This window comes from Danio rerio, chromosome 16 (assembly GCF_049306965.1).
Source record: "Danio rerio strain Tuebingen ecotype United States chromosome 16, GRCz12tu, whole genome shotgun sequence".
Taxonomy (NCBI): Eukaryota; Metazoa; Chordata; class Actinopteri; order Cypriniformes; family Danionidae; genus Danio; species Danio rerio.
The window spans coordinates 18,110,466-18,136,837 of NC_133191.1; the positions used below are offsets into that span (position 1 = coordinate 18,110,466).

Here is a 26,372-nt window from a genome sequence, read left to right on the forward strand (position 1 = left end):
TTTCATGGCAGTAAAAAGTGCCGTTGGAAATGGGGCCCCGCCCTCCAGCGGGGAAAGAGCAAGTTCCCTCTTCTCCAGATGGCCTGTCCCAGGGACGCTTCGCGGTCCGTTGCCAGACTTAGCGGCGTTCTGGGCAGGGGGGCTGCCTGCTCCCGAGGTGCCCGACGCGCTCGCTTCGCCAGAGACGTGTGCGGGGGCGGAGCAGCTCTCGTAGGCGGGCGCCTTCGGCGAGGAGCAGGTATGAATGGCACGGCGGGCGGAGCGGGCTATGGACCGCCGATAAGACATCACCCACCAACTGCTCTCTCACCGCCTTGAATTCCTGGGTGAATTCACAGACGGTGTCGCCGAACATGGCTTGGGATATGGGAAAGTCAAGAAAGCGGACTTTGTCGACTTCGCGCATATCAGCCAGGGATGGCGCTCCTGGATCACTAATGTGGACATCGTCCTCCCCAACGCACACGCAGCGGACTCAGTAGTCCGAAGAGCTAAGTCGGCGGCGGTGCGAAGCTCGTAAGCCTGGGTTGGACCCACCCTCGTGCAGCTCGGCCAGCGCCTGCGCTAGGTAGCGCTGGTAGGTGGCTATCGCATGCAAGGCGGAAGCAGCCTGGCCCGCAGCTATGTAAGCTCTAGCTCCGAGGGAGGTAGATAACTTACAGGCTTTGGATGGGAGACGAGGCGGACCCCGCCAAGAAGAGGCGCCGCGCGGATTTACCGCCATCGCGCACTCAACCTGAGGAATCGCCACATACCCCCTGGCTGTTCCACCGTCAAGAGTGGTTAGGGTGGAGGGACACGCAGCACGAGCAGAAAAAAGTGCTTTACAAGACCGCGTGAGCCTACTGTGCACCTCCGGGAAGAAGGGAATGCCCCTCTAGTCGGTCCGGCCGTGGGTTGGAGATGGCTTATCCCGCAGCTCCGCAGAAGCAGCCTGGGAAAGCACGGCTAACATGTCCGTTTCAGGATCCGTAGTGACAGCGCTCACCAGCCCGAAGGGGGCGAGCGAGTCTGGATATCATCGGACAATGAAAGCCCACCCTCCGACGCCGCGTTGGACGTCTGGTCTCCGGTGTCATCGGGCGTAAGGGCTACCATCTGTTAGACGGATCGCTTCCCCCGCCCGAAGCTTGGATGGAGCGCTTAGAGGAGCGGGAGGTCCGCGGGCCCGTGGGCGACGGATTATCTCTCGCTGAAACCCTCAGATCTGCCCGAGTGCCCGCTGCAGAGCAGGGGACAACTGGGGTGGTTCGCCCTTTTGCAAAGGCTAGCCGCGATCTTTACTGCGCAACAGTCATGGCATCGCAATGACGACATGAACTGCCCGCGAGCAGCGCATTAACATGCTGGACCCCCCAGACATGCAACGCAGTGCTCGTGCCCATCATCCGAGGACAGGAAACCACCGCATCCAGAAACGCACAGTCGGAGCGCCGTCCTGAAAAGGACGTGCTGCACGACTGTGTTGCTCTTTCTGTGAAGTTTGCAACTTTATACGCACCGCTCTGGAGGACCGGACCCAAAGAACGCCAGGCAAGGGAGAAACCCAGCTCGACCGTCTGCCGCTGCGTGTACACACTCTGGACCGGGAGAATGCTCTCGTTCGCTCAGAATCGCTGGTCACAGCAGGAGGAACCCTCATCGACTCGATCAGAAAGTCTCTGAAGCGAAAAGGATAGCGTCTGCTGGCGCCAGGTGAGCTTATATACTCAGTTGATTGCTTATGCCGCTCACCTGCGCAGGGTTGCGCTGCCAATTCATTCTTAATTGGCCCGTTCAATACTCTTTCAGTTAGTAGCTTCTGAACCGAACCTCCCAATGCGTGGATTTTACAATCAAATCCACTTATAGTGCTGGAGTTCCCCCCGAAGGGGAACTGTGTTCTTTAAGACTTTATATTGAATGAATTAGGCTATGACTGCATAAAATGATATAAAAGGGATGTGGTTTGGTAATGCGCGCTCAGTCGCTTGATGCGCACAGAAACCTATGCTGAATTAGTTTCTCTTTCATCTTTTGAAGCCTAAATAGTTTCAAATTATTAAAACAGAATACTTTAATCAAGATTGTAAATCAGCCAAAACATGCTTTTTGAAGCTCATGGTCAAATCTTATGCTGCTTTCTCAGTTATGAAACGCATAGCAAAAAAAAATAGTTGTTATCTGATGTAGGGCCAGGGTGGGCTAAGCTTCTGATTAGGTGGGCCAGGCCCACCCAGGCCCCCCTGTGGAGTTGGGCCTGATTGCACCCAATCCCTAGCATACTTCCAGAAGTTAACTTTATGGTTAACATTACACTGTAATGCAATCTAACTGTAAGTTTAGACCTATGAAGTATCCGTTTGTAAACCTGTACCTATTGCAGTAATGACAATGGTTCCAGCTAAAGATATTCGTCGGTATATTATTTCGAAAGTGCATTTCCAAAGAAAAACACGTTTGTGGTATATGCTATTGTGGAAATGCAAACGTCTGAGTAGTCTTCTGGGGCCTCATGTACAAAGACTTGCGTAGAAATTCTTCTAAAACTTTGCGTACGCACAAAGCTGTAAATGTTCGTACGCAGTAAAAAGGGGGGTATTCCAGAAAGCTGGGTTAACTTACCATCTGCTAAACCTTGAACTCTTGGTTGATTTACCCAAAACCTGCTTACCGCGAGTATGTTGGTTCCAAAACAGCTGGTAAGAGTTAGTTAAATCAACCTCCTAAAGATAACCACGGGTTAATGCGTGTGCACGGCACATACCTGAAGACATTTTCAGTAGATCGCCGAATTCACGAGTCACCATAGAAAGTCACGGTGGGAAAAAGGGCAAAGCACTTTACAGAGGCGAAGCTGGAGGTTTTAATCACAGAGATTACACATCTGCATCAACGAAGGGAAGAAATATAGGATAAAAAATAGATAAGAAAAGAAAAAAATATTAAGAAAGTTTGTTAGTTCATTAAATTACACATGCCACCTTCCATTTCCACCACCATCTATTTTTATGCTTTTTATTTTGCATGCACACGAAGTTCCTTTTGTCTCAACCAACAAGCAGTGTGTGAATTTGTTAGCACTTTTCCATATTTAAATTTTACTACTGGATCACAAAACAATTATTTATAAATATATTTAAATTCTAAAGTAGCTGTATAAGGTCCATCTTCAAAGAAATACAGTCACATGAGCATCATCTTAAGCTGAGAAATGCATATAAAAAATGTTATTTATTAAGGTCCGTGTATAAAGCAGTGTAAAAAATCATTCACTTTATTTCAGGAAATAAAGAAATGAACAGTGCTTCAGACCAAACTATATGATTAAACATATTTTTTTTTGACAAATTATATTTCTTAGCACTCTTCAATCTCTTTTGTCTGCTTGGGTCACTGAGGTTTCCTCTGGGTCTGGTGGCAGGTGCATGGGGTGTCATTATATAAGGCAGTAAAGGGAAACCTTTGTCCTCCATGCAAGTAACAATGTAGTGCCCAGTAATGATTCAATTGTAATACAAATATAGTAAAAAAAAAAAAAAAAACATTTGCTTTACACAGTTTTTTTTTTACTAAATTTGTATTATACATTTGAATCATTACCCCCTGAAAATCAGCCATTTAGCTTCAACATAGTGATGAGGTGGGGTCATCACATATGAGCTGGTAAGTGGAAGCAGTAATGAGTTGTACAGTTGAAACACCAAAGGATTAAGGACAGAAAATTAAGTTGTACCTGCACATTTATCCTATGAACAGATTTCATAATATATCCGTGTCCTTTAGTGACTGATGGAGCTTTAAAACTGGCTGCAATTAATGCACACAATGACATTTTGAAACCCTGAAAAAAATTATATAAAAAAATTATAAAGTGCGTGTGAGCGCGAAGAGATGTATACATAGGAACGACGTCCTACATCTTAAAATATGGATATATTTTTCTACAAAAGACAAAGCTGCCACTTCATATAATATTATATTTATAAGCTACAGAAAATGTGAGGGGTGCAGAAAGAGAAATAGAGTAAAACACAACATGTCTATGAGAGATTCCGTGATCCCTTGGTCATTAACGACGCACTGTCCACTACGCTATTGCCTCACTCTGAATCAGCTGTGTAATGATACACAGTCGTTTTCGACCAAGCAACTGTACAGTAGTGTATAAAAGAGTTCAGTGCCAGGCATACTGTACAGATGGTCCTACACGCTATTGCCACATTGTACAGTTGCCTAAAATGCCCTGACGCGAATACAAAGAGCTGCACTGAATGTTTTCTATGGTAAGCGCAGACCCGTGGTTTGACACGTTTGATTTCAAAAGGTTTGTTAAATACATTAACGATTATTTTAAAAAAAACAACAACGTTCATTCAAATATACATTTGATTATGAAAAGAACTATGCACTTATAACCCTCTCACAACAAAAAAACTTGTATGTCTGTGTTTCTACATCCATAAATATTCTCATCAAAAGAACATGCAATGATCAGTTTCTGAAACAGACAAAGGCTGCGTCTGAAACCGCATACTTCCATACGATATAGTATGCTAAAACCAGTAGTATGTCCGAATGCTTGCATGAATGCTGCGCTATCCCATGATGCACTGCAAGTGAATTAATGAATGGGAGTAAAGCGACTCAAATTACGCAGGTATGTCACGTGACTGTCAAAATGGCAGATGTAGTATGTCTGAATTCCATTCATACTTTTCACATTCATACTGTATAGAACGTACTTTTGTAATGGTCGAGTAGTACGTTGAAATTCAAATGCAGTACCTACTGAACAGTAGACGGTTTCGGACGCAGCCGAACTCTGGAGCAGGTTATCTTCAGAGAGTAAAGCCTGGTTTATACTTCTGCGTCAAGTGACCGGCGTAACCCACGGCGCATGCAACGCGCGTAGCTGTGCATTTATACTTCTGCGCGCTGCCTCTGTTGGTCTGCATTAACACTTCGGAAACACTAGTTGGCAGTGAGGTGTTAATGCTTTATTTAAGTTTCTTCGCTGATATTTTGCTTTTCCTGAACACTTCCTGAATGTACAAGTAGCTCAAACTCGCTCATTTTGAGGCAGGAACCGGCGGACGTGCACAACTTTAACTATGAGGTAAACACAAAACAAAATTTTCCATTTCCATTTCCAGTTACTCTTCACAAGGAAGACAAGTAGGAATTATTGCTGTGCATCATATTTTATTTGCACATTTATTGAATGGAAATGTTTCTGATTCACTTTGCAAATTTATCTTCAGATGGCGCCTTTATAGCAATGAGTGTGTAGTAGATCGCTCCGATTACACTGGGAATAATGGCGACCGCTGCAAGTTGCGCTTTGTTTGGCTGGTCAACTGCATGGTATGGAAACCTTATATACCTGCTATACATGAACACGTCTCATACAGCTGCCATTGCACGGCTTAAAGACACTGTGCAATTTAACACAACTGCCTCTAGGAGTTGCCAGTTGAAATAAAACAAACACACACAAATGCACGTACGCCAGGCATGAAGTTGGCGTAGGCCAGCGCACATTCCCACGTTCATTGTTAGTAAATCCAAACCTGAGAGTGACACCTGGTGCCTGTTTCAGAAAGACGGTTAAGTGAAAACAAGTAAAAGAGTATTTTAACCCTGAAATGAGAAAAACTCTGGTGTGGAGAGGTAAGCATGATCGAACACCCAATAAGGGGGGAGAGCATGCTCTGAGCCCGGCGGATAATCAGCAGGTCAATCAGAAATGATAAATAACACTTGTCTTTCTAGTGATTGGGCTGAAGACATTCCCTTCTTAAGGAGAACGGGAGGAGCGGTAGGTGCTGTACTTGGTTGCACTTCCTGGTTTAGAGATGGAGTTGGCGTGAGCGAGGACGCGAGTAGAAAATATATTTATATGGTTAAAACTTTGTGGAAACAACCCAAACAACGGGAAACCTCGGATGAGTCAGTGGTGATGATTAGGCTGCCAACTGGCAACCAAATCGGAAACTCAACAAATATGAGGAAAAGCGACTGGAAGAAAGTGGTGGCGGGTCGGCACAACTATGCTGTGAATGAACCGGAATGGGGAGAATCATATCTAAAGTACAGTGAGGACAATATGGAGGTAAATCAAAGAAGTAAAAGACACAAGGAAAAAAGAACAGATCAATGCACAGGAGGCAGATGTAAGAAAATAAGAGGTAATGTAGAAGAAAACGAGGAAAGAGAACAGGTGGAGAGAGCAGAGGAGAGAGATGTAGCATCAATGAGTCCGGTAAAGTTAACAACTGAACAATTAAAAAATCGGGTGGGTGAAATTCACATGGCAAAGGTGTTAAAAGATGGTAACTTGCTGGTTATCTGTAAAAGTGAGGATCAGAGACAAAGGGCTTCTAGGATGAAGGAGATAGGAAAGAACAAAATTATGAGTAGTTCTTGTATCGGGAAAGAATTGAAATGGCTTTAAGGGATATTTGGGGAGTACCAGTCAGTGTCACTATAGACGATGTTAAAGCTAATTTAAAAGGAGGAAATGTGAAGAATGTATTGAGGATGCAGATAACCCGTGAGGGAGTAAAAATGGATAGTGAATCCATAGGGATTGAATTTGAAAATTATATTCTTCCCAAAAAAGTGACATTAGGATACATAAGCTACAGTGTGAGAGAATACGTTCCCAAGCCAATGAGGTGTTTGGCTTTGAGGCACTTTGTTTAAATACAACAAACGAGAGTACAGGGCAAAATGTCGTATGCAGAAGCCGTAAGGATGGTAAATCAGAAAAAAAGAAATTGTGAGGAAAAGAAGGTAGGAAGGCAGGAGAATTCCTATGCTGAGGAAATGATTGAAGAGAAATTGCAAATGGATAAGAAAAAACTAGTAACGTTTATAGCAGGAGTCCTTAATGCTACAATGGGAATTAGTTCTAAAACAGAGAGAATACAAATCATTGTAAAAGCAGCAGCCCACCACCTTGAAATCAGAGGACTGACCTGGTAGGAAGTTAGAAATGACTTAAGTGTGCAAACAAGTAGAGAACAGGTAGGAACCGGATAGGAGTGTAATGTTTTACTGTTTACACTGGAATGCGAGGAGTTTATTGACAAATGGTCAGGAATTTAAACAGTTTTTAGATGAATTGTCCATTAAACCTCATGTCATTTGTATTCAAGAAACATGGCGAAGGTTAATTTGGATTTAAAAATAGCTGGATATTTTTCTTTTAGAAGAGACAGAGAAGGAATGGGAGGAGCATGTGCTATTTTTATTCAGGAAGATATGGCATTCGGAGAGGTGAGTAAAGGGAAAGAGCAAGAATATATTGTTGTAGAAATATGGATGAATGGAGAAAAATTTGTAATTATTAATTTTTATAATCCTTGTGAGAGACTAGTTTTAGATAATTTATTGGAAATTGATGGGCTGAATAATGAAAGAGTGTTGTTATGTAGGGATTTTAATGCACATAGCACTTTATGGGGAGGAAACATAACAGATGCATATGGGCAAGTCATAGAAGAATTATTAGATGATAAACAAATGGTGTGTTTAAATGATGGGAAAGGAACCAGAATAGATGTACGCACGGGGAAAATGTCTGCACTAGACCTTACATTAGTATCTAGGAATTTAGGTGGAAGGTGTGAATGGGACGTATTAGAATGCTCATTAAAAGGCAGTCATCATTTTTCAGTATTGTGTCACTTACCATCAAGAGATAACAAAAAATCAGGGAAAAGAATAGGAAGGTGGATTTTTAAAAGTGCAAAATGGGAATTATTTATGTACCTGTGTGAAATAGAGATGGATAAAATAGATTTAAATAAAGACATTATAGAGGTTGAAGGAAAGATTAGAGCAATACTTATAAAAGTTGCAAACCAGACTATTTCTAAGAGTAAAGCAAAGATGAAAAGGAAAGCTGGGTAACGCTTTCTTTTACAACCCGCAAAGTACCGCGTAAGTACAGTGAAATGACTGTGTACTTTTCTGTACATACTGTGTAAGTATAATGAACATGTGTAGGTATAAGGGAACAAACCGTAATGCTTGGGTAATAAGGGGGTAACAACCAGATGTTCATCACGAAAATTACCGCGTAAGTATAGTGAAATAACGGTGTACTTTTCTGTACGTATAGTGTAAGTATAAATAACGCTTACTTAGGTATAAGGGAACAAACTGTAATGCTTGGGTAATAAGGGGGTAACAACCAGATATTCAGCATGAAAAGTACCGCGTAAGTACAGTGAAATAACGTTGTACTTTTCTTTAAATTGCAAAAGAACAAACCATAATGTATGCGTAATAGGGGAGTAACAATAACATATTCATCAAGCAAAGATCCGCGTAAGTATATTTGTCACGTTCCGGTAAAGGGAAAAAGGAGCAAGGACCCAAGCGCAGAGTGAAGTAGGATTTATTAATTAAAAAATAAAATAAAAGGCAAAAATAAACAACCCCGAGGGGGAAAACACTACTAAAACACTACTACAACAAACAATAAATCAAACAAACAAACTTGACTGGGCAGGCACAACAAGGCAGGACTGGACACACCAAGACAGGTAAACATCGACTACATATAATGACGAACTCGCAAAGGACTGAAAACATGAGGGGGATTATAAAGCAAAAAGTAAATTGACACACAGGTGAACATGACAAACTAATAATGGGTTAACAAGGAGGGTGGGACTAGACAATAGACGGGAGAGCGCATGACACAGAGAGACAATACAAGCCATGCGCTCACATAACACAACACTGAAGCACACGACAAAAGCACGTGACCACAATGTAAACACCGAGCCACGTGCTTTGACAAAAGACGCAAGACACGAGCACACGATGAATGAAAACTCACCATGCGCTCACATATGCAGCATGCATGCTTCATCCCAGCGCCGACCAAAACCGAAACCGAAATCAACAAGACTGAGACGCTGGGAATGAAACACCATGCTGCTGACAGACGAAAACACAAACACGAGTACAAGAGCGCACGCGTCTGAGGGACGCAGAGCGCACGCGGCCGCGTCAAGCAGGAGCGTGCACACTCTGCGTACACCCACGACGGCGCGCGCGCACACAGAGACAGAAACAGGACCAGACACGAGTAGTGTCAGAGATCCGCCACCAAAACAAGAATTTACAAGATCAGAGTGGCAGAACCCTGACACTACCCCCCCCCAAAAGGGACGCCACCTGGCGTCCCTAAAGGGAACATCCAACAAGGTACAAGAAAGACAAGAAACACCACAAGACAGCAAAACAGGCAACATCAACAAACACAAGACAGGGAGGTGAACAGGCAAGACATGAAGGGGGGGAGGGAGGGGAGCCAAGTCAGACCCAACAAGACAAACAAGGGAGGGATGGGAGGGCAAAACCAGGGAGAATCAGGAGGGACAGTCCAGGACAGGTGCAATGGGTCAGGGACCCCGGCAGGGAACCAGGGTGGAGCCGGAGGATCAGTCCAGGGTGGCAGAGGCATGCTCCAAGGTGGAGCAGGAGGGACAACCCAAGGAGGATCGGCCTGGGATAGCAAGGCAGGAGGCCTGTAGGGAGCTGGCTGGGATGAAGGCCTGTGGGGAGCCGGCTGGTCTAGAGGCGACTTAACTAGAGCCGGCGGGGCTGAAGACCAGAGGGGAGCCGGCGGGGCTGAAGACCAGAGGGGAGCCGGCGGGGCTGAAGACCAGAGGGGAGCCGGCGGGGCTGAAGACCAGAGGGGAGCCGGCGGGGCTGAAGACCAGAGGGGAGCCGGCGGGGCTGAAGACCAGAGGGGAGCCGGCGGGGCTGAAGACCAGAGGAGAGCCGGAGGGGCTGAAGACCAGAGGGGAGCCGGAGGGGCTGAAGACCAGAGGGGAGCCGGAGGGGCTGAAGACCAGAGGGGAGCCGGAGGGGCTAGGAGCCGGGCTGGGACCGGCTGGGCAAGACGTCTGGGGTGCGCCGGCAGGGCAAGACGTCTGGTTGGGGCCGGCAGGGCAAGACGTCTGGTTGGGACCGGCAGGGCAAGGAGCCGGGCTGGGGCCGGCAGGGCTAGACGTCTGGTAGGTGCCGGCAGGGAAAGACGTCTGGTAGGTGCCGGCAGGGCAAGGTGCCGGGCTGGAGCCGGCTGGGCAAGACGTCTGGGTGGTGCCGGCAGGGCAAGGAGCCGGGCTGGGGCCGGCAGGGCTTGACGTCTGGGAGGTGCCGGCAGGGAAAGACGTCTGGTAGGTGCCGGCAGGGAAAGACGTCTGGTAGGTGCCGGCAGGGAAAGACGTCTGGTAGGTGCCGGCAGGGAAAGACGTCTGGTAGGTGCCGGCAGGGCAAGGTGCCGGGCTGGGGCCGGCTGGGCAAGACGTCTGGGTGGTGCCGGCAGGGCAAGGAGCCGGGCTGGGGCCGGCAGGGCAAGACGTCTGGGAGGCGCCGGCTGTGCAAGACGTCTGGTTGATGCCGGCAGGGCAAGAAGCCGGGCTGGTGCCGGCAGGGCTAGACGTCTGGTTGACGCCGGCAGGGCAAGACGTCTGGGTGATGCGGCAGGGCAAGACGTCTGGGTGGTGCCGGCAGGGCAAGGAGCCGGACTGGGACCGGCACTGAGCTGCGCTCTGGGGCTGAAGCCGACACTGGAGGGCGCTCTGGGGCTGGAGCCGACACTGGAGGGCGCTCTGGGGCTGGAGCCGACACTGGAGGGCGCTCTGGGGCTGGAGCCGACACTGGAGGGCGCTCTGGGGCTGGAGCCGACACTGGAGGGCGCTCTGGGGCTGGAGCCGACACTGGAGGGCGCTCTGGGGCTGGAGCCGACACTGGAGGGCGCTCTGGGGCTGGAGCCGACACTGGAGGGCGCTCTGGGGCTGGAGCCGACACTGCAGCAGAGGTCTTCCTCTTTAACCTCCGCTTTTGAGTGCGGGTCAGCCCTTGCGGGCTGGACATGTGTTGGGAGGTGGCGCTGGTGTAAGGGATCCTCTTCTCTTGAAGGATCACTCTCTCCTTTAGCTGCAGAGCAGAGGGCAACAGAGAGCTGGGATTGGGATGTTCGCCATAAGCAGCCTGATGAACCAAATGCTCCACAAACTGATGGTAAGATAGCCCTCCCAATTTCAGCATCTGCTGGATATTGAGGGGCTTGTCGAGGGCATAGTTAAGGAGGTTCACCAGGGCTTGATCATTAAACCCCAGCCCCTCTGCTGCCACACAAAATCTAGCCGCAAAACTTTCCACCTTCATGCCACGTTGCCGCAGCGACTGCAGACTGATGAGCTGCAGTATGCGGCTGGAGAAGGGGCTGTCTTCACTCTGCTGGGTCCTCATTTTTGGCGAGTTCGTACTGTCACGTTCCGGTAAAGGGAAAAAGGAGCAAGGACCCAAGCGCAGAGTGAAGTAGGATTTATTAATTAAAAAATAAAATAAAAGGCAAAAATAAACAACCCCGAGGGGGAAAACACTACTAAAACACTACTACAACAAACAATAAATCAAACAAACAAACTTGACTGGGCAGGCACAACAAGGCAGGACTGGACACACCAAGACAGGTAAACATCGACTACATATAATGACGAACTCGCAAAGGACTGAAAACATGAGGGGGATTATAAAGCAAAAAGTAAATTGACACACAGGTGAACATGACAAACTAATAATGGGTTAACAAGGAGGGTGGGACTAGACAATAGACGGGAGAGCGCATGACACAGAGAGACAATACAAGCCATGCGCTCACATAACACAACACTGAAGCACACGACAAAAGCACGTGACCACAATGTAAACACCGAGCCACGTGCTTTGACAAAAGACGCAAGACACGAGCACACGATGAATGAAAACTCACCATGCGCTCACATATGCAGCATGCATGCTTCATCCCAGCGCCGACCAAAACCGAAACCGAAATCAACAAGACTGAGACGCTGGGAATGAAACACCATGCTGCTGACAGACGAAAACACAAACACGAGTACAAGAGCGCACGCGTCTGAGGGACGCAGAGCGCACGCGGCCGCGTCAAGCAGGAGCGTGCACACTCTGCGTACACCCACGACGGCGCGCGCGCACACAGAGACAGAAACAGGACCAGACACGAGTAGTGTCAGAGATCCGCCACCAAAACAAGAATTTACAAGATCAGAGTGGCAGAACCCTGACAATATTACGTTTACGATGTACTTTTCTTCAAGTATTGTATACATATGAAGAATTATGCAAGGATGGTGACAACCTATTGCTATCTGCAAATGTACTGTACATGCACCTGCGTAAGTACATTAGTACTCTTATTCAGTGCTTGGGTTTTATACGGGGTGTTTAATGAATAAAAGGTTTACAACCTGTGAAATTATGAACCCTTATTGTATACTGTTTGCATTTTAAATCTGCAATTCAATATAAAATATATTTCCATACACTACTTACCTTATGTTTACTCGTCGATCTCACCAAAGCCATCAATGTCTCCATAACTCACTATCAACAAATAACTTTGCATGATATAGGCCTACCGTCAGGGTTCAATGTAGATTAAAACAGGATCGCATCTTTATTGCTGTTTGCACAGGGGGGCTAACTGTTGCATTTCAGTAAATGTATAGCTGATGCTTTATAGAAAAATGTAGTAATTTGGTCTTCAATCAATAAAAACTGCTGCTGTAGTTTACTCTGTTCTTAGTGTTCACGTATACACTAGTGTGTTAAAGTTCAGCTTCTTCCCTCTGTTCCCTGTAGTTAAAGGGTGAATACAGTATTTGTTCCCTCCTTGTTCCCTGTACTTACAGGGTAAATACCACATTTGAGGGTTGTAAATTAAAGTGAAGCACTGTTCCTCCCTTGTTACCTGTACTTACAGGGTAAATACCACATTTGAGGGTTGTAAATTAAAGTGAAGCACTGTTCCTCCCTTGTTACCTGTACTTACAGGGTAAATACCACATTTGAGGGTTGTAAATTAAAGTGAAGCATTGTTGCTCCCTTGTTCCCTGTACTTACAGGGTAAATACCACATTTGAGGGTTGTAAATTAAAGTGCAGCATTGTTCCTCCCTTGTTACCCCCTTGTTCCCTGTACTTACAGGGTAAATACCACATTTGAGGGTTGTAAATTAAAGTGAAGCATTGTTCCTCCCTTGTTACCCCCTTGTTCCCTTTACTTACAGGGTAAATACCACATTTGAGGGTTGTAAATTAAAGTGAAGCACTGTTCCTCCCTTGTTACCTGTAGTTAAAGGGTAAATACAACATTTGTTCCCCCCTTGTTCCCTTTAGTTTACAATGTAAAATCTTGAAGGCAGTAAAATAAATATACAAACACACAATATATTTCTTCTTTACTTTGTAACCTTTATTTTAATAAATAAGCTTTTTAAAACACTTCATCTTAATCAAACATTGTCTTGTCTATCATTGCCTATACTCATTCATTTTCTCTTCGGCTTTGTCCTTTTGTTAATCTGGGGTTGCCACAGTGGAATGAACCACCAACTTATCCAGCATATGTTTTACGCAGTGGATGCCCTTCCAGCTGCAACCCATCTCTGGGAAACATCCATACACACCCATTCACATGCATACACTACAGACAATTTAGTCTACCCAATTCACCTGTACCGCATGTCTTTGGACTGTGAGGGAAACCGGAGCACCCGGAGGAAACCGACGCGAACGCAGGAAGAACTCCACGCAGAAACGCCAACTGACCCAGCCGAGGCTCGAACCAACAACCTTCTTGCTGTGAGGAAACAGCACTACCTACTGTGCCACTGTGTTGCCACCCAGCTGCAACCCATCACTGGGAAACATCCATACACACTCATTTACACACATACACTACGGACAATTTTAGCTTACCCAATGTCACCACATAATTTTGGACTTGTGGGAGCACCCGGATGAAACCCACGCTAACATTGGGAGAACATGCAAACTCCACACAGAAATGCCAACTGACCCAGCCGAGGCTCGAACCAGCGACCTTCTTGCTGTGAGGCGATTGTGCTACCCACTGCACCTGCCTATACTCAGACAGCAAAATAACAAAATATTTCATTCCCCCTTTTTTCTGGCATCTCTTGCTTGGCTTCCTCTTCTGCTCTTCTCAGCTTCCACTGAGGACTCTGATGGTGAGTGGCTGATGAAATCCCATGGGTCTTGCTGCTCTGCATTTATATAAAATATATGCACAGACATAAAGGCTTTTAGTAAGCTGTAGACATGTTTATTTTGCTGTTTTATGTGTGTGTGGTGGTTGTCCAACAATTTCACATACTAAATATTTACAGATACCATATAGACACTATACATTACTATCAAACAAAAGTACTATGATTAGATCATATGGGAGATTGTGATCATTTATAGTGATAATAATTAAAGTGCAGAGGGGAAAAGGCTTATATAGTAGGCTACTGTGCTAAAGTCCAAGGCTAACGTTACTAGTAATTGTGGGGGGTGTTGATATTTTCTGTAGCATGCCAGTTTGATATATCAATTTACATTTCCAAACATTATTTTTGTCATTAACTTTAATAGTTATTTAATAATTCATTAGCTGTAATTAACGTATACAGGGAGAAAATAGTCTGAGTATGACAACAGCCACAGAGATCTGAACTGATTATAATCCAGTCTATCTGGAATGACATGAAGAAACTAAATTCAGAGGAACTTTGGCAACATCTCTAAGATGTGCAAAGTAAACGACAGTAAACATTGGTAAATATTCGCTGCTGGCCGTTTAGATTCGGCCATGAACTAGCATTAATTTTACGCTAAAACAAATGAAACCTAATAAATATAATCTGGTTAATGCACAATTTCTAATCGTAACAGTAGCGTTATTTACTAACAACGATTTACTCACATGTGTTACATAGTGACGAGACGGAGCAATTCCAAACGTCCCAAAAGTCTGAGAAAAACCTCGTGGCGTGCTGCTGCAGTTTGATTCGGTTCTTTAGAGGCTTCTTGATTCACAACTCGTTTGAATCAACGAATCTGTAGGCGCGTACCTGAAGTGATACAATATCGCGAGATGGATTCAAATGCACACAGAGCTGTCTGTTGTTCTCGCGATGTTTTGATGTCACACTGATCGGTTTGTTGAAGACGAATCGATTCAACTCTCCGTCCTCCATTCCCAGAATTTCCTGTTCACGGCAGTACAAGGAGGGCAGCGCGAGGTACATAAAACAAGTATTTTTATGATGTTATGTACATAGAAGTGTTTGTTTAGGTTTTTGTTTCTATCTGATGTTTGTACCTATTTTTTAACAATTCCCTTTCCACAATACTGTTATGACGCGTTTTACGATCATCAGCATCTAAAATCCTTGAGTTTTTTGTATGATATTTTTAATAAAATAACATTTATTTGTATTTACATATGTATTATATAATATGATTACACGTGCGAGGTGTTTCAAACAGTGTCTATGGACATGAGTAAATGAGATGTTATTCTCTCTTCTTGCTGGTGTTATCAGTTTCACGCAAATTTTTTCTTTTTCTAATTGTCGACACAACACCATCATAAAGTTTTCATTTTATTTGAGCAAAGAAGATTGTAAAAAAAAAATGTGTTGTACTTTCCCATTCACTGCGCTGAAATGTAAAAAGGGTCCATAACAGTACATCAACCATATTATGATATCTTTCACTTTATTTAGGACTAATGATGGGTTAAGACATGTACTTACTTAATCAAAAACTAACCTTAGGGGTAGTTCACCCAAACGTTACATTTACTTACCATTTAATGAGTAACACAGAATTTAAATGTGTACACTGAACTGCAAATAATCTGTACTTCAAAGTCTGTAATGCCTGCACATATATTTAAGCCTTTTCCCCTCTGCGCTTTAATTATTATTACTATAAATGATCACAATCTCCCATATGATCTAATCATAGTACTTTTGTTTGATAGTAATGTATATATACATTATATATAGTAATGTATATAGTATATAGTAATGTGTCTGTATGGTATCTGTAAATATTTAGTATGTGAAATTGTTGGACAACCACCACACACACATAAAACAGCAAAATAAACATGTCTACAGCTTACTAAAAGCCTTTATGTCTGTGCATATATTTTATATAAATGCAGAGCAGCAAGACCCATGGGATTTCATCAGCCACTCACCATCAGAGTCCTCAGTGGAAGCTGAGAAGAGCAGAAGAGGAAGCCAAGCAAGAGATGCCAGAAAAAAGGGGGAATGAAATATTTTGTTATTTTGCTGTCTGAGTATAGGCAGGTGCAGTGGGTAGCACAATCGCCTCACAGCAAGAAGGTCGCTGGTTCGAGCCTCGGCTGGGTCAGTTGGCATTTCTGTGTGGAGTTTGCATGTTCTCCCAATGTTAGCGTGGGTTTCATCCGGGTGCTCCCACAAGTCCAAAAATATGTGGTGACATTGGGTAAGCTAAAATTGTCCGTAGTGTATGTGTGTAAATGAGTGTGTATGGATGTTTCCCAGTGATGGGTTGCAGCTGGGTGGCAACACAGTGGCACAGTAGGTAGTGCTGTTTCCTCACAGCAAGAAGGTTGTTGGTTTGAGCCTCGGCTGGGTCAGTTGGTGTTTCTGCGTGGAGTTCTTCCTGCGTTCGCGTCGGTTTCCTCGGGGTGCTCCGGTTTCCCTCACAGTCCAAAGACATGCAGTACAGGTGAATTGGGTAGACTAAATTGTCTGTAGTGTATGCATGTGAATGGGTGTGTATGGATGTTTCCCAGAGATGGGTTGCAGCTGGAAGGGCATCCACTGCGTAAAACATATGCTGGATAAGTTGGTGGTTCATTCCACTGTGGCAACCCCAGATTAACAAAAGGACAAAGCCGAAGAGAAAATGAATGAGTATAGGCAATGATAGACAAGACAATGTTTGATTAAGATGAAGTGTTTTAAAATGCTTATTTATTAAAATAAAGGTTACAAAGTAAAGAAGAAATATATTGTGTGTTTGTATATTTATTTTACTGCCTTCAGGATTTTACATTGTAAACTAAAGGGAACAAGGGGGGAACAAATGTTGTATTTACCCTTTAAATACAGGTAACAAGGGAGGAACAGTGCTTCACTTTAATTTACAACCCTCAAATGTGGTATTTACCCTGTAAGTAAAGGGAACAAGGGGGTAACAAGGGAGGAACAATGCTTCACTTTAATTTACAACCCTCAAATGTGGTATTTACCCTTTAAGTACAGGGAACAAGGGGGTAACAAGGGAGGAACAATGCTTCACTTTAATTTACAACCCTCAAATGTGGTATTTACCCTGTAAGTACAGGGAACAAGGGAGCAACAATGCTTCACTTTAATTTACAACCCTCAAATGTGGTATTTACCCTGTAAGTACAGGGAACAAGGGGGTAACAAGTGAGGAACAATGCTTCACTTTAATTTACAACCCTCAAATGTGGTATTTACCCTGTAAGTACAGGGAACAAGGGGGTAACAAGGGAGGAACAATGCTTCACTTTAATTTACAACCCTCAAATGTGGTATTTACCCTGTAAGTACAGGGAACAAGGGAGCAACAATGCTTCACTTTAATTTACAACCCTCAAATGTGGTATTAACCCTGTAAGTACAGGTAACAAGGGAGGAACAGTGCTTCACTTTAATTTACAACCCTCAAATGTGGTATTTACCCTGTAAGTACAGGTAACAAGGGAGGAACAGTGCTTCACTTTAATTTACAACCCTCAAATGTGGTATTTACCCTGTAAGTACAGGGAACAAGGAGGGAACAAATACTGTATTCACCCTTTAACTACAGGGAACAGAGAAAGAAGCTGAACTTTAACACACTAGTGTATACGTGAACACTAAGAACAGAGTAAACTACAGCAGCAGTTTTTATTGATTGAAGACCAAATTACTACATTTTTCTATAAAGCATCAGCTATACATTTACTGAAATGCAACAGTTAGCCCCCCTGTGCAAACAGCAATAAATATGCGATCCTGTTTTAATCTACATTGAACCCTGACGGTAGGCCTATATCATGCAAAGTTATTTGTTGATAGTGAGTTATGGAGACATTGATGGCTTTGGTGAGATCGACGAGTAAACATAAGGTAAGTAGTGTGTGGAAATATATTTTATATTGAATTGCAGATTTAAAATGCAAACAGTATACAATAAGGGTTCATAATTTCACAGGTTGTAAACCTTTTATTCATTAAACACCCCGTATAAAACCCAAGCACTGAATAAGAGTACTAATGTACTCACGCAGGTGCATGTACAGTACATTTGCAGATAGCAATAGGTTGTCACCATCCTTGCATAATTCTTCATATGTATACAATAATTGAAGAAAAGTACATCGTCAACGTAATATACTTACGCGGATCTTTGCTTGATGAATATGTTATTGTTACTCCCCTATTACGCATACATTATGGTTTGTTCTTTTGCAATTTAAAGAAAAGTACACTGTTATTTCACTGTACTTACGCGGTACTTTTCATGCTGAATATCTGGTTGTTACCCCCTTATTACCCAAGCATTACAGTTTGTTCCCTTATACCTAAGTAAGCGTTATTTATACTTACACTATACGTACAGAAAAGTACACCGTTATTTCACTATACTTACGCGGTAATTTTCGTGATGAACATCTGGTTGTTACCCCCTTATTACCCAAGCATTACGGTTTGTTCCCTTATACCTACACATACGTTCATTATACTTACACAGTACGTACAGAAAAGTACAATGTAGTTTCACTGTACTTACGCGGTACTTTGCGGGTTGTAAAAGAAAGCGTTACCGAAAGCTGTTCCTTGGTGGACAGAAGAATGTTCCAAAGCAGTGAAAGAAAGGAATAAAGCATTGAGAATGTTAAGAAGAACACATAACTTAAAAATTTTATTGAATATAAAAAAGCTCAAGGAAAGGTTAGGAAGATCACGCCATGAAACAAGGTTGGAATAATTACTGTAATAAAAACAGGAAAAACAACCCCAGTAGGAGAAATAAGGGTATATGATTAAAAGAATGAGAGGAATTAAAAAAGAATATCAGTATAAAGTCATGAAAAAAGATGAGGAAATAGCAGTGTCTGAAGAGGAAAAAGCAGAGATGATTGCAAAAGAGCTAGTAAAAATTCATAGTTCCCATAATTTATCAGAAGAGGCTATGAAAGGTAGAGTGATTACTAGATTACTAGGTAGAGTGAAGAAACATGGGACTGTTGTTAATAACTTTGGAAAATACACATAAAAAAACGTGCATAACTGAGTGGGATAAACTTTTATTAGCAAAGAACAAATTACAGTATGTGCATTAAAAAAGGTTCTTTTTGATGATGAAAATGTGTGTGAATAGACAAACTAGCAGGCTGAGCACACTATAACACATCTTAAATGTTGTTTTGCACATACAATGTTTGTTTTTTTTTGCAAAAATCCTTAACCGTTTCAGAATTAATGATATTACATTGTTAATGACCTCCAGAGCGTCTGTAGCATGTCAGGAGCTTCTGTTCTCCGTGTCTCATGGCTTCAAACGCCCCCACGTGTTCATTACGTGTCAGCATTGTCTTCTGAGAAGCAAGTAGATTTATTAAATATAGAAAAGATTGACGGTGCCGCAGCTTCTTCTACCGCAGTAAATTTTGCTTTTACTGTTGATATTTGGTGCCAGTTAATCAGGAAGTGAAGATTTTGTTCTCTTTCAATCGTTGGATGGAAACTTTGCTTTGTTCCCACATATATATTTTTTTTGCAATATTCCAGTTTTGCACATAAATTTAATATTATTATTGGATGGAAATATAGCTATTACCTACATTACAGTCACACAAAGAACAAATGAGAATGGCTTGTCCTTTTTAATAAATAAAGATTAAATTCACTGACCTTCAGCAGGGACAAGTAGCCTAAATTAATTAGAATTATTGTTCTTTCTAAAAACTATTTTTAGTTCTGCTTACATTCTAAATGTCATATCAACCTCTATCACTTGATCAATAAAAAAGGCAGACACACAAGTGTACTTTTAAATCTATTAAAACTGATCCATATGTATAAAAGTGGGAACGTGTGTAAAGATTTTATAAATGACACACATGACATTACTTATTTTATTCAACTTAAATATTTAAATACTTTAAATGTAAAATCATGCATTAACTTAAGCAGCTATGTTTTCCCATTCTAACTGTCTCTGTTTCACGGATGCAGTGGTGTAGCTTTTTAAAATATATTTTCATATTTGCTATAACTATGCATGAGCAGATCAAATTCAGCTGGAGAAAAAAATGGTGATCTTTTTTTTAAGATGTTGCCATAGTCACTTGTAATATATACGCTCCATTGATAAGGCCTATTTATAGTCACGATGCGCACGCTTAACTTGATTGACCTAACTCAGATCTGGTGTTCTGAAACCGAAAACTCAGTTTTTAATCTCTCGGTAAATCAACTCAGAGTTCAAGTTTAAACTTCAAGTTGGTTGAACCTCTTTACTGAAACAGGCCCCTGGGGTACGCAAAGTTTTTGTGTGTACGCAGCGTTGATACATGAGGCCCCAGGACTGTAGATGACGTTCTGCAGTTGGATGAATGGATGTATCAAAAATTGTGCGCTAGATAATAGGAAGTTATTATTTTTTTTCAACAGGACAAAATAGTTTGAAGAACAACATGTCTGGATAACAAACTTCTCAATCTCCTGTATGGAAATTGGTCTGCAAAAAGAGAAAAAAAGCCTTTACTTTATGTTCAGTTAATCATAAATTATGTGTTTGCTCATGCTTAACTGATGCATAATTGTGAACAAGTTAATCATGATTTACAAGTTTACCTAAGCTTAATTAATGCATAATAAATGCATCACCCTTAAATGAAGGATTGGACTGTTAAGCATTCAAAATAACATATTTGTTTTTGTGTGGTTTTTGATAGAGGAGCTTGCTGCAAGTATTATACGCTCACATAAAGAGACCACTCAGTATCGACTGGAAGAACTGCAGGCTCTCAGATGGAAGGTTTTCAGCAGGGAGGAGGTCCACATATACCAGAGCAAAGTACATGTTGTTTATTATTTTAGAACTACGCCAATTTTATATTCTATGTATATGTGTGTTTTTCCAAGTGGGCTATGCTCAATTTCTAATGAGAAATAAATAATTGATGCTATGCCCAATGAGGAATATTTGTTCTTCTTCAAACAATGTTGCCACCTAGAGGACAAACTATCAAAACAAAACATTCATTGCACATAAGCAACTTAAGCTCATACATTATGTGCAGTTAGAAAGGTCAGACTTCATGTATACATTACACTTTGTTCTTAACTGTGAGAACCATGTGAAAAACTGCAATATTAGTCACATATTTGTTTTTCTGCAGGAAGATCAATTGTAAAAAAGTTTCAAGTATGGTACATACATTTCTTAGACATACAATTTACTGTTAAATTATCTGGCATGAAGTCACAAATACAAGAAATTAAATGACAATTATGTTACATATAAAGTAATGACTTAAAAAAAATTGAATCTAAGTTTTGATTTGGTCTCTTTTCAATTTTTTTCTCTCCTCTCTCTGTAGCCAGTGGATGAGATGTGGCAGTACTGTGCTGTACGTTTGTCAGATGCCGTTCAGTATGTGGTGGAATTTGCTAAACGTATCCCAGGGTTCCGCCAGCTTTGTCAGAATGATCAAATTGCTCTCCTCAAGAGTGGTGAGGCATATATGTCAATAAATTAAAGACTGATAATGTTACTTCTGTTACTACTGTCCTGTTTCTATATTTAATTAAAATCTTGTTACTTTCCTGGCTTTGTCTCCTTTTAAATCTTATGAGAATGTCTCCTTATTCTAATCCTTCTTTCTATAATTATTTTTATTGTATTCTCTCCTTTCTTTCTGTGTGCTTTTGTGTTGTTGTCATTAGGGTCCATGGAAGTGGTTCTGGTCCGGATGACTCGGATGTTTAACACAGCAAACAACACAGTATTCTTTGATGGCAAATATGCAGGGACAGAACTCTTCAAATCTCTTGGTGAGCTAAAGGAATATTTTGGTTTATGTTGTCATTGTAGGCCCTATTGGAATTGCTTTATTTACTATTTATTATCATTATTATGGACCGAGCATGGGCAGTGCGTAGGCCCTATTGGCAGCCTCAAAAACATTGATGTTTCACCACAAAACAAGAAGTTGTTATAACTCAGGCATGCATTGTCTGATCTGCCTCAAAATCCACACATTTGATAAGTCCTTACCTGAACAGGTTTGCAGGCCAATACCCAGTTACAGTGATTGTGCCACCAGCTGGAAACAGGAAATCACCTTTTACACCAACAAAGTCTTCTTAGAAATGTTATCAGCTCAAAAAATGTTTTATCAGTATAATCAGTTTAATTGAAAAATATAGAGTTTTCGTTGAACAGCATGTCCTTGGTCAACTGACAAAGGTCAGTGTATTGCCATGCAAGAAAACTAGAAATTTCTTCTCAACTTTCCTTTTTTGACTTTCTGTATGACACGTCATACAGACATGGGTGCTCCTGTCAAATTTCCACAATTTTTTTCCCCATTTCTTGGGTCCAAATAAACAGCGCTTTTAACTTTTACCCTAACGCTGGCCTGCAGGTACAACATAGACTGTAAACCTTAGTTTGTTTTTTTACACCAAAGATTGTAAAACATATGGATGTAGTACAAGTGACGTCACCCATAGGTTTCTTAACACTGACAGACTTTACTTTGGGAGAACGTTTAATAGTTTATTACCGGTGACTCATTTGTGTTTGTCTTGTTTGTGTTCTGACCACATGTGCTTGGTTGTTTCAACTATCGCGCCTAAAGCGAGCTAGCCAAGGCCAGTCGCGTTTCCACTGCCACTTTCGCGGCCTGATCGGGCTGAAGCGGGGCTTTCTTGGGGGCAGCGGCCGGCCTTTTTTGGCCTGCGGAATACCTTGGGCCAAAGAGGGCCAGCTGGGGCTTTGAGGCAGAGTGAAAGGAGAGGCGGGCTTTGCCCCGAGTCTGGTAAAGATGGTATGCCGTCATTACACTAGTTTTCCCAATAGCACATGAGTGCATGCTTCAAAATAAATAAATAAGGAAAAGAAAATGTATAGCCTCATAGGCTGCGGGTCTTTTAAAATGTAAGGGTGTTGCATAAAATAATAAAATTTAAATTTATAAGTGGCTTTTCTTTGCTGCTTCCTCCTTAATGTTTCTGTAATGCACAATAATCTTTATACCATATAAAAGACACAGCAGCCAGGAAAGGTTGTTGAGAGTTTTTGTCAAGTTTAAAAGATGTGTTTGTGCATGATATGTGCGTGCTTTTAGATGCCTGTATGTGAATGTGAGACTGGGCAAAAGAGCACTCCCTTCACAGCTTCACGCAAGCAGCTTTTTTCTTTATTTAAGAGATAATACAAAATATAAATACAACAGAAAGACATAAAACTTTATAAATTATGTGTCCACTTTTAAAAGCTCAAAACAAGTGATAAAATAGCCTAAAATATATTGAAATAATTTAAAGAAGCACAAATATCAGATATAAGAAAATCACATTAAATAAATAAACCAGTATAAAACAAATAAAAGCTAGCTATAACAATTTAGATGTACAATACATAAATCTAGGCGACCTTTTATTCTGTCATGCACCACTTTACAAATGCATACGAGGATCCAGGGGGCTATTTCATAAAGGTGGTTAAGAAAAGCGGGGATTAAAGTCAATAGCCTGACTTCGATGAGCCGAACTAAACGTCCACGCTTAAATTGGTTCCATAACAGCAAGTTGAAGGTCATTTGATCTGACTTGTCTGAGTTTAGTTTAAATAATCTAGATAACTGCTCGTGCACGTTTCTGTCGTGAAACCTGAAAAGTCGAGCATAGATACATTGATGATGTTGTTTGCTACCATAGCAACTTCAAGAACTGAAAGAGCTCTAAAATTAGACATAGCTGTTCACAGCGAGTGAGCCGCGAAACTGCAGATTGTTCAATAGGCTACATTTCTAGCAATATACTTTTTAAATATAGCTATTATTTAGGGCTATTAACATGAAATTGAATGTTCCCCTTCGGGGGGAACTTCAGCACTATAAGTGGATTTGATTGTAAAATCCACGCATTGGGAGGTTCGGTTCAGAAGCTACTCGTCTGAAAGAGTATTGAACGGGCCAATTAAGAATGAATTGGCAGCGCAAGCCTGCGCAGGTGAGCGGCATAAGCAATCAACTGAGTATATAAGCTCACCTGGCGCAGCAGACGCTATCCTTTTCGCTTCAGAGACTTTCTGATCGAGTCGATGAGGGTTCCTCCTGCTGTGACCAGCGATTCTGAGCGAACGAGAGCATTCTCCCGGTCCAGAGTGTGTACACGCAGTGGCAGACGGTCGAGCTGGGTTTCTCCCTTGCCTGGCGTTCTTTGGGTCCGGTCCTCCAGAGCGGTGCGTATAAAGTTGCAAACTTCACAGAAAGAGCAACACAGTCGTGCAGCACGTCCTTATCAGGACGGCGCTCCGACTGTGCGTTTCTGGATGCGGTGGTTTCCTGTCCTCGGATGATGGGCGCGGGCACTGTGTTACATGTCTGGGGGTCCAGCATGTTAATGCGCTGCTCGCGGGCAGTTCATGTCGTCATTGCGATGCCATGACTGTTGCGCAAGATCGCGGTTAGCCTTTGCAAAAGGGCGAACCACCCCAGTTGTCCCCTGCTCTGCAGCGGGCACTCGGGCAGATTTGAGGGTTTCAGCGAGAGATAATCCGTTGCCCACGGGCCCGCGGACCTCCCGCTCCTCTAAGCGCTCCATCCAAGCTTCGGGCGGGGGAAGCGATCCGTCTAACAGATGGTAGCCCTTACGCCCGATGACACCGGAGACCAGATGTCCACCGCGGCATCGGAGGGTGGGCTTTCATTGTCCGATGATGATCCAGACCCGCTCGCCCCCTTCGGGCTGGTGAGCGCTGTCATTACGGATCCTGAAACGGACATGTTAGCCGTGCTTTCCCGGGCTGCTTCGGCCGTGGGTTGGAGATGGTTTATCCCCCAGCTCCGCGGCCGGACCGACTAGAGGGGCGTTCCCTTCTTCCCGGAGGTGCACAGTAGGCTCACGCGGTCTTGTAAAGCACTTTTTTCTGCTCGTGCTGCGTGTTCCTCCACCCTAACCACTCTTGACGGTGAAACAGCCAGGGGGTATGTGGCGATTCCTCAGGTTGAGTGCGCGATGGCGGTAAATCCGCGCGGCGCCTCTTCTTGGCGGGGTCCGCCTCGTCTCCCATCCAAAGCCTGTAAGTTATCTACCTCCCTCGGAGCTAGAGCTTACATAGCTGCGGGCCAGGCTGCTTCCGCCTTGCATGCGATAGCCACCTACCAGCGCTACCAAGCGCAGGCGCTGGCCGAGCAGCACGAGGGTGGGTCCAACCCAGGCTTACGAGCTTCGCACCGCCGCCGACTTAGCTCTTCGGACTACTGAGTCCGCTGCGTGTGCGTTGGGGAGGACGATGTCCACATTAGTGGTCCAGGAGCGCCACCCCTGGCTGATATGCGCAAAGTCGACAAAGTCCGCTTTCTTGACTTCCCCATATCCCCAGCCAGGTTCGGCGACACTGTCTGTGAATTCACCCAGGAATTCAAGGCGGTGAGAGAGCAGTTGGTGGGTGATGTCTTATCGGCGGTCCGTAGCCCGCTCCGCCCGCCGTGCCATTCATACCTGCTCCTCGCCGAAGGCGCCCGCCTACGAGAGCTGCTCCGCCCCCGCACACGCCTCCGGCGAAGCGAGCGCGTCGGGCACCTCGGAAGCAGGCAGCCCCCCTGCCCAGAACGCCGCTAAGTCCGGCAACGGACCGCGAAGCGCCCCTGGGACAGGCCATCTGGAGAAAAGGGAACTTGCTCTTTCCCCGCTGGAGGGCGGGGCCCCATTTCCAACGGCACTTTTTACTGCCATGAAAACATTATGAAAGGGCACTTTTCACTTCCCCAGATGTGACAGCCCGAAATCTGCCAGTCTGGGACGCTATGCTTTCTAGCTTGCAGATTCGGTGCGTTTCGCCAGTGGCTCACGAGCGCTGGGAGGACGGTCTCCTTTCTCCCACCCCTCGAGCCTCCCCTCCGGAGCTCGGGTTTGGAGTGAGAGCAAATATCTCACCTCCAGCTTTTCCGTGGGACCCGCGAGCTTCCCGGATCAGCATACCCACTCCGCGCTGCCCCACTGCTGGTACGTCAGCGATTGTAGCGATGAGTCCATTAGCGAGAGCTCTGCCTGCCTGGTTAGCGCGGGCCAGCTCTTCGCGGTGGCTCATACGCACAATCAGACTCGGCTATGCGATTCAGTTCGCGAAACGGCCCCCCAGTCACGGGTGTGTATTCACCAGGGTCAGCCCCCTGTCCGCCCCTGTCTTGCGAGAGGAGATTGCTGTCCTCCTGGCGAAGGATGCAATCGAGCC

At 43.8% G+C, this 26,372-nt stretch overlaps 1 protein-coding gene and 1 long non-coding RNA gene across 3 annotated transcripts in view; both read left to right on the top strand.

The window, feature by feature from the left end:
- The window catches only part of rorc (RAR-related orphan receptor C), a 187,950-nt gene that overhangs the window by 131,552 nt on the left and 30,026 nt on the right, over nucleotides 1–26,372 (top strand). For both annotated transcript variants that reach the window (XM_001344013.8, XM_073926026.1), the window contains 3 exons: nucleotides 20,860–20,981; nucleotides 21,508–21,640; nucleotides 21,854–21,961. In XM_001344013.8, coding sequence (XP_001344049.3) covers nucleotides 20,860–20,981; nucleotides 21,508–21,640; nucleotides 21,854–21,961 — 363 coding nt within the window. The remainder of the gene's footprint in view (nucleotides 1–20,859; nucleotides 20,982–21,507; nucleotides 21,641–21,853; nucleotides 21,962–26,372) is intronic.
- On the top strand, nucleotides 15,074–16,892 carry LOC141378198 (uncharacterized). The gene is made up of 2 exons (XR_012392071.1): nucleotides 15,074–15,124; nucleotides 16,057–16,892. It is a non-coding gene; the product is annotated as an uncharacterized lncRNA (long non-coding RNA).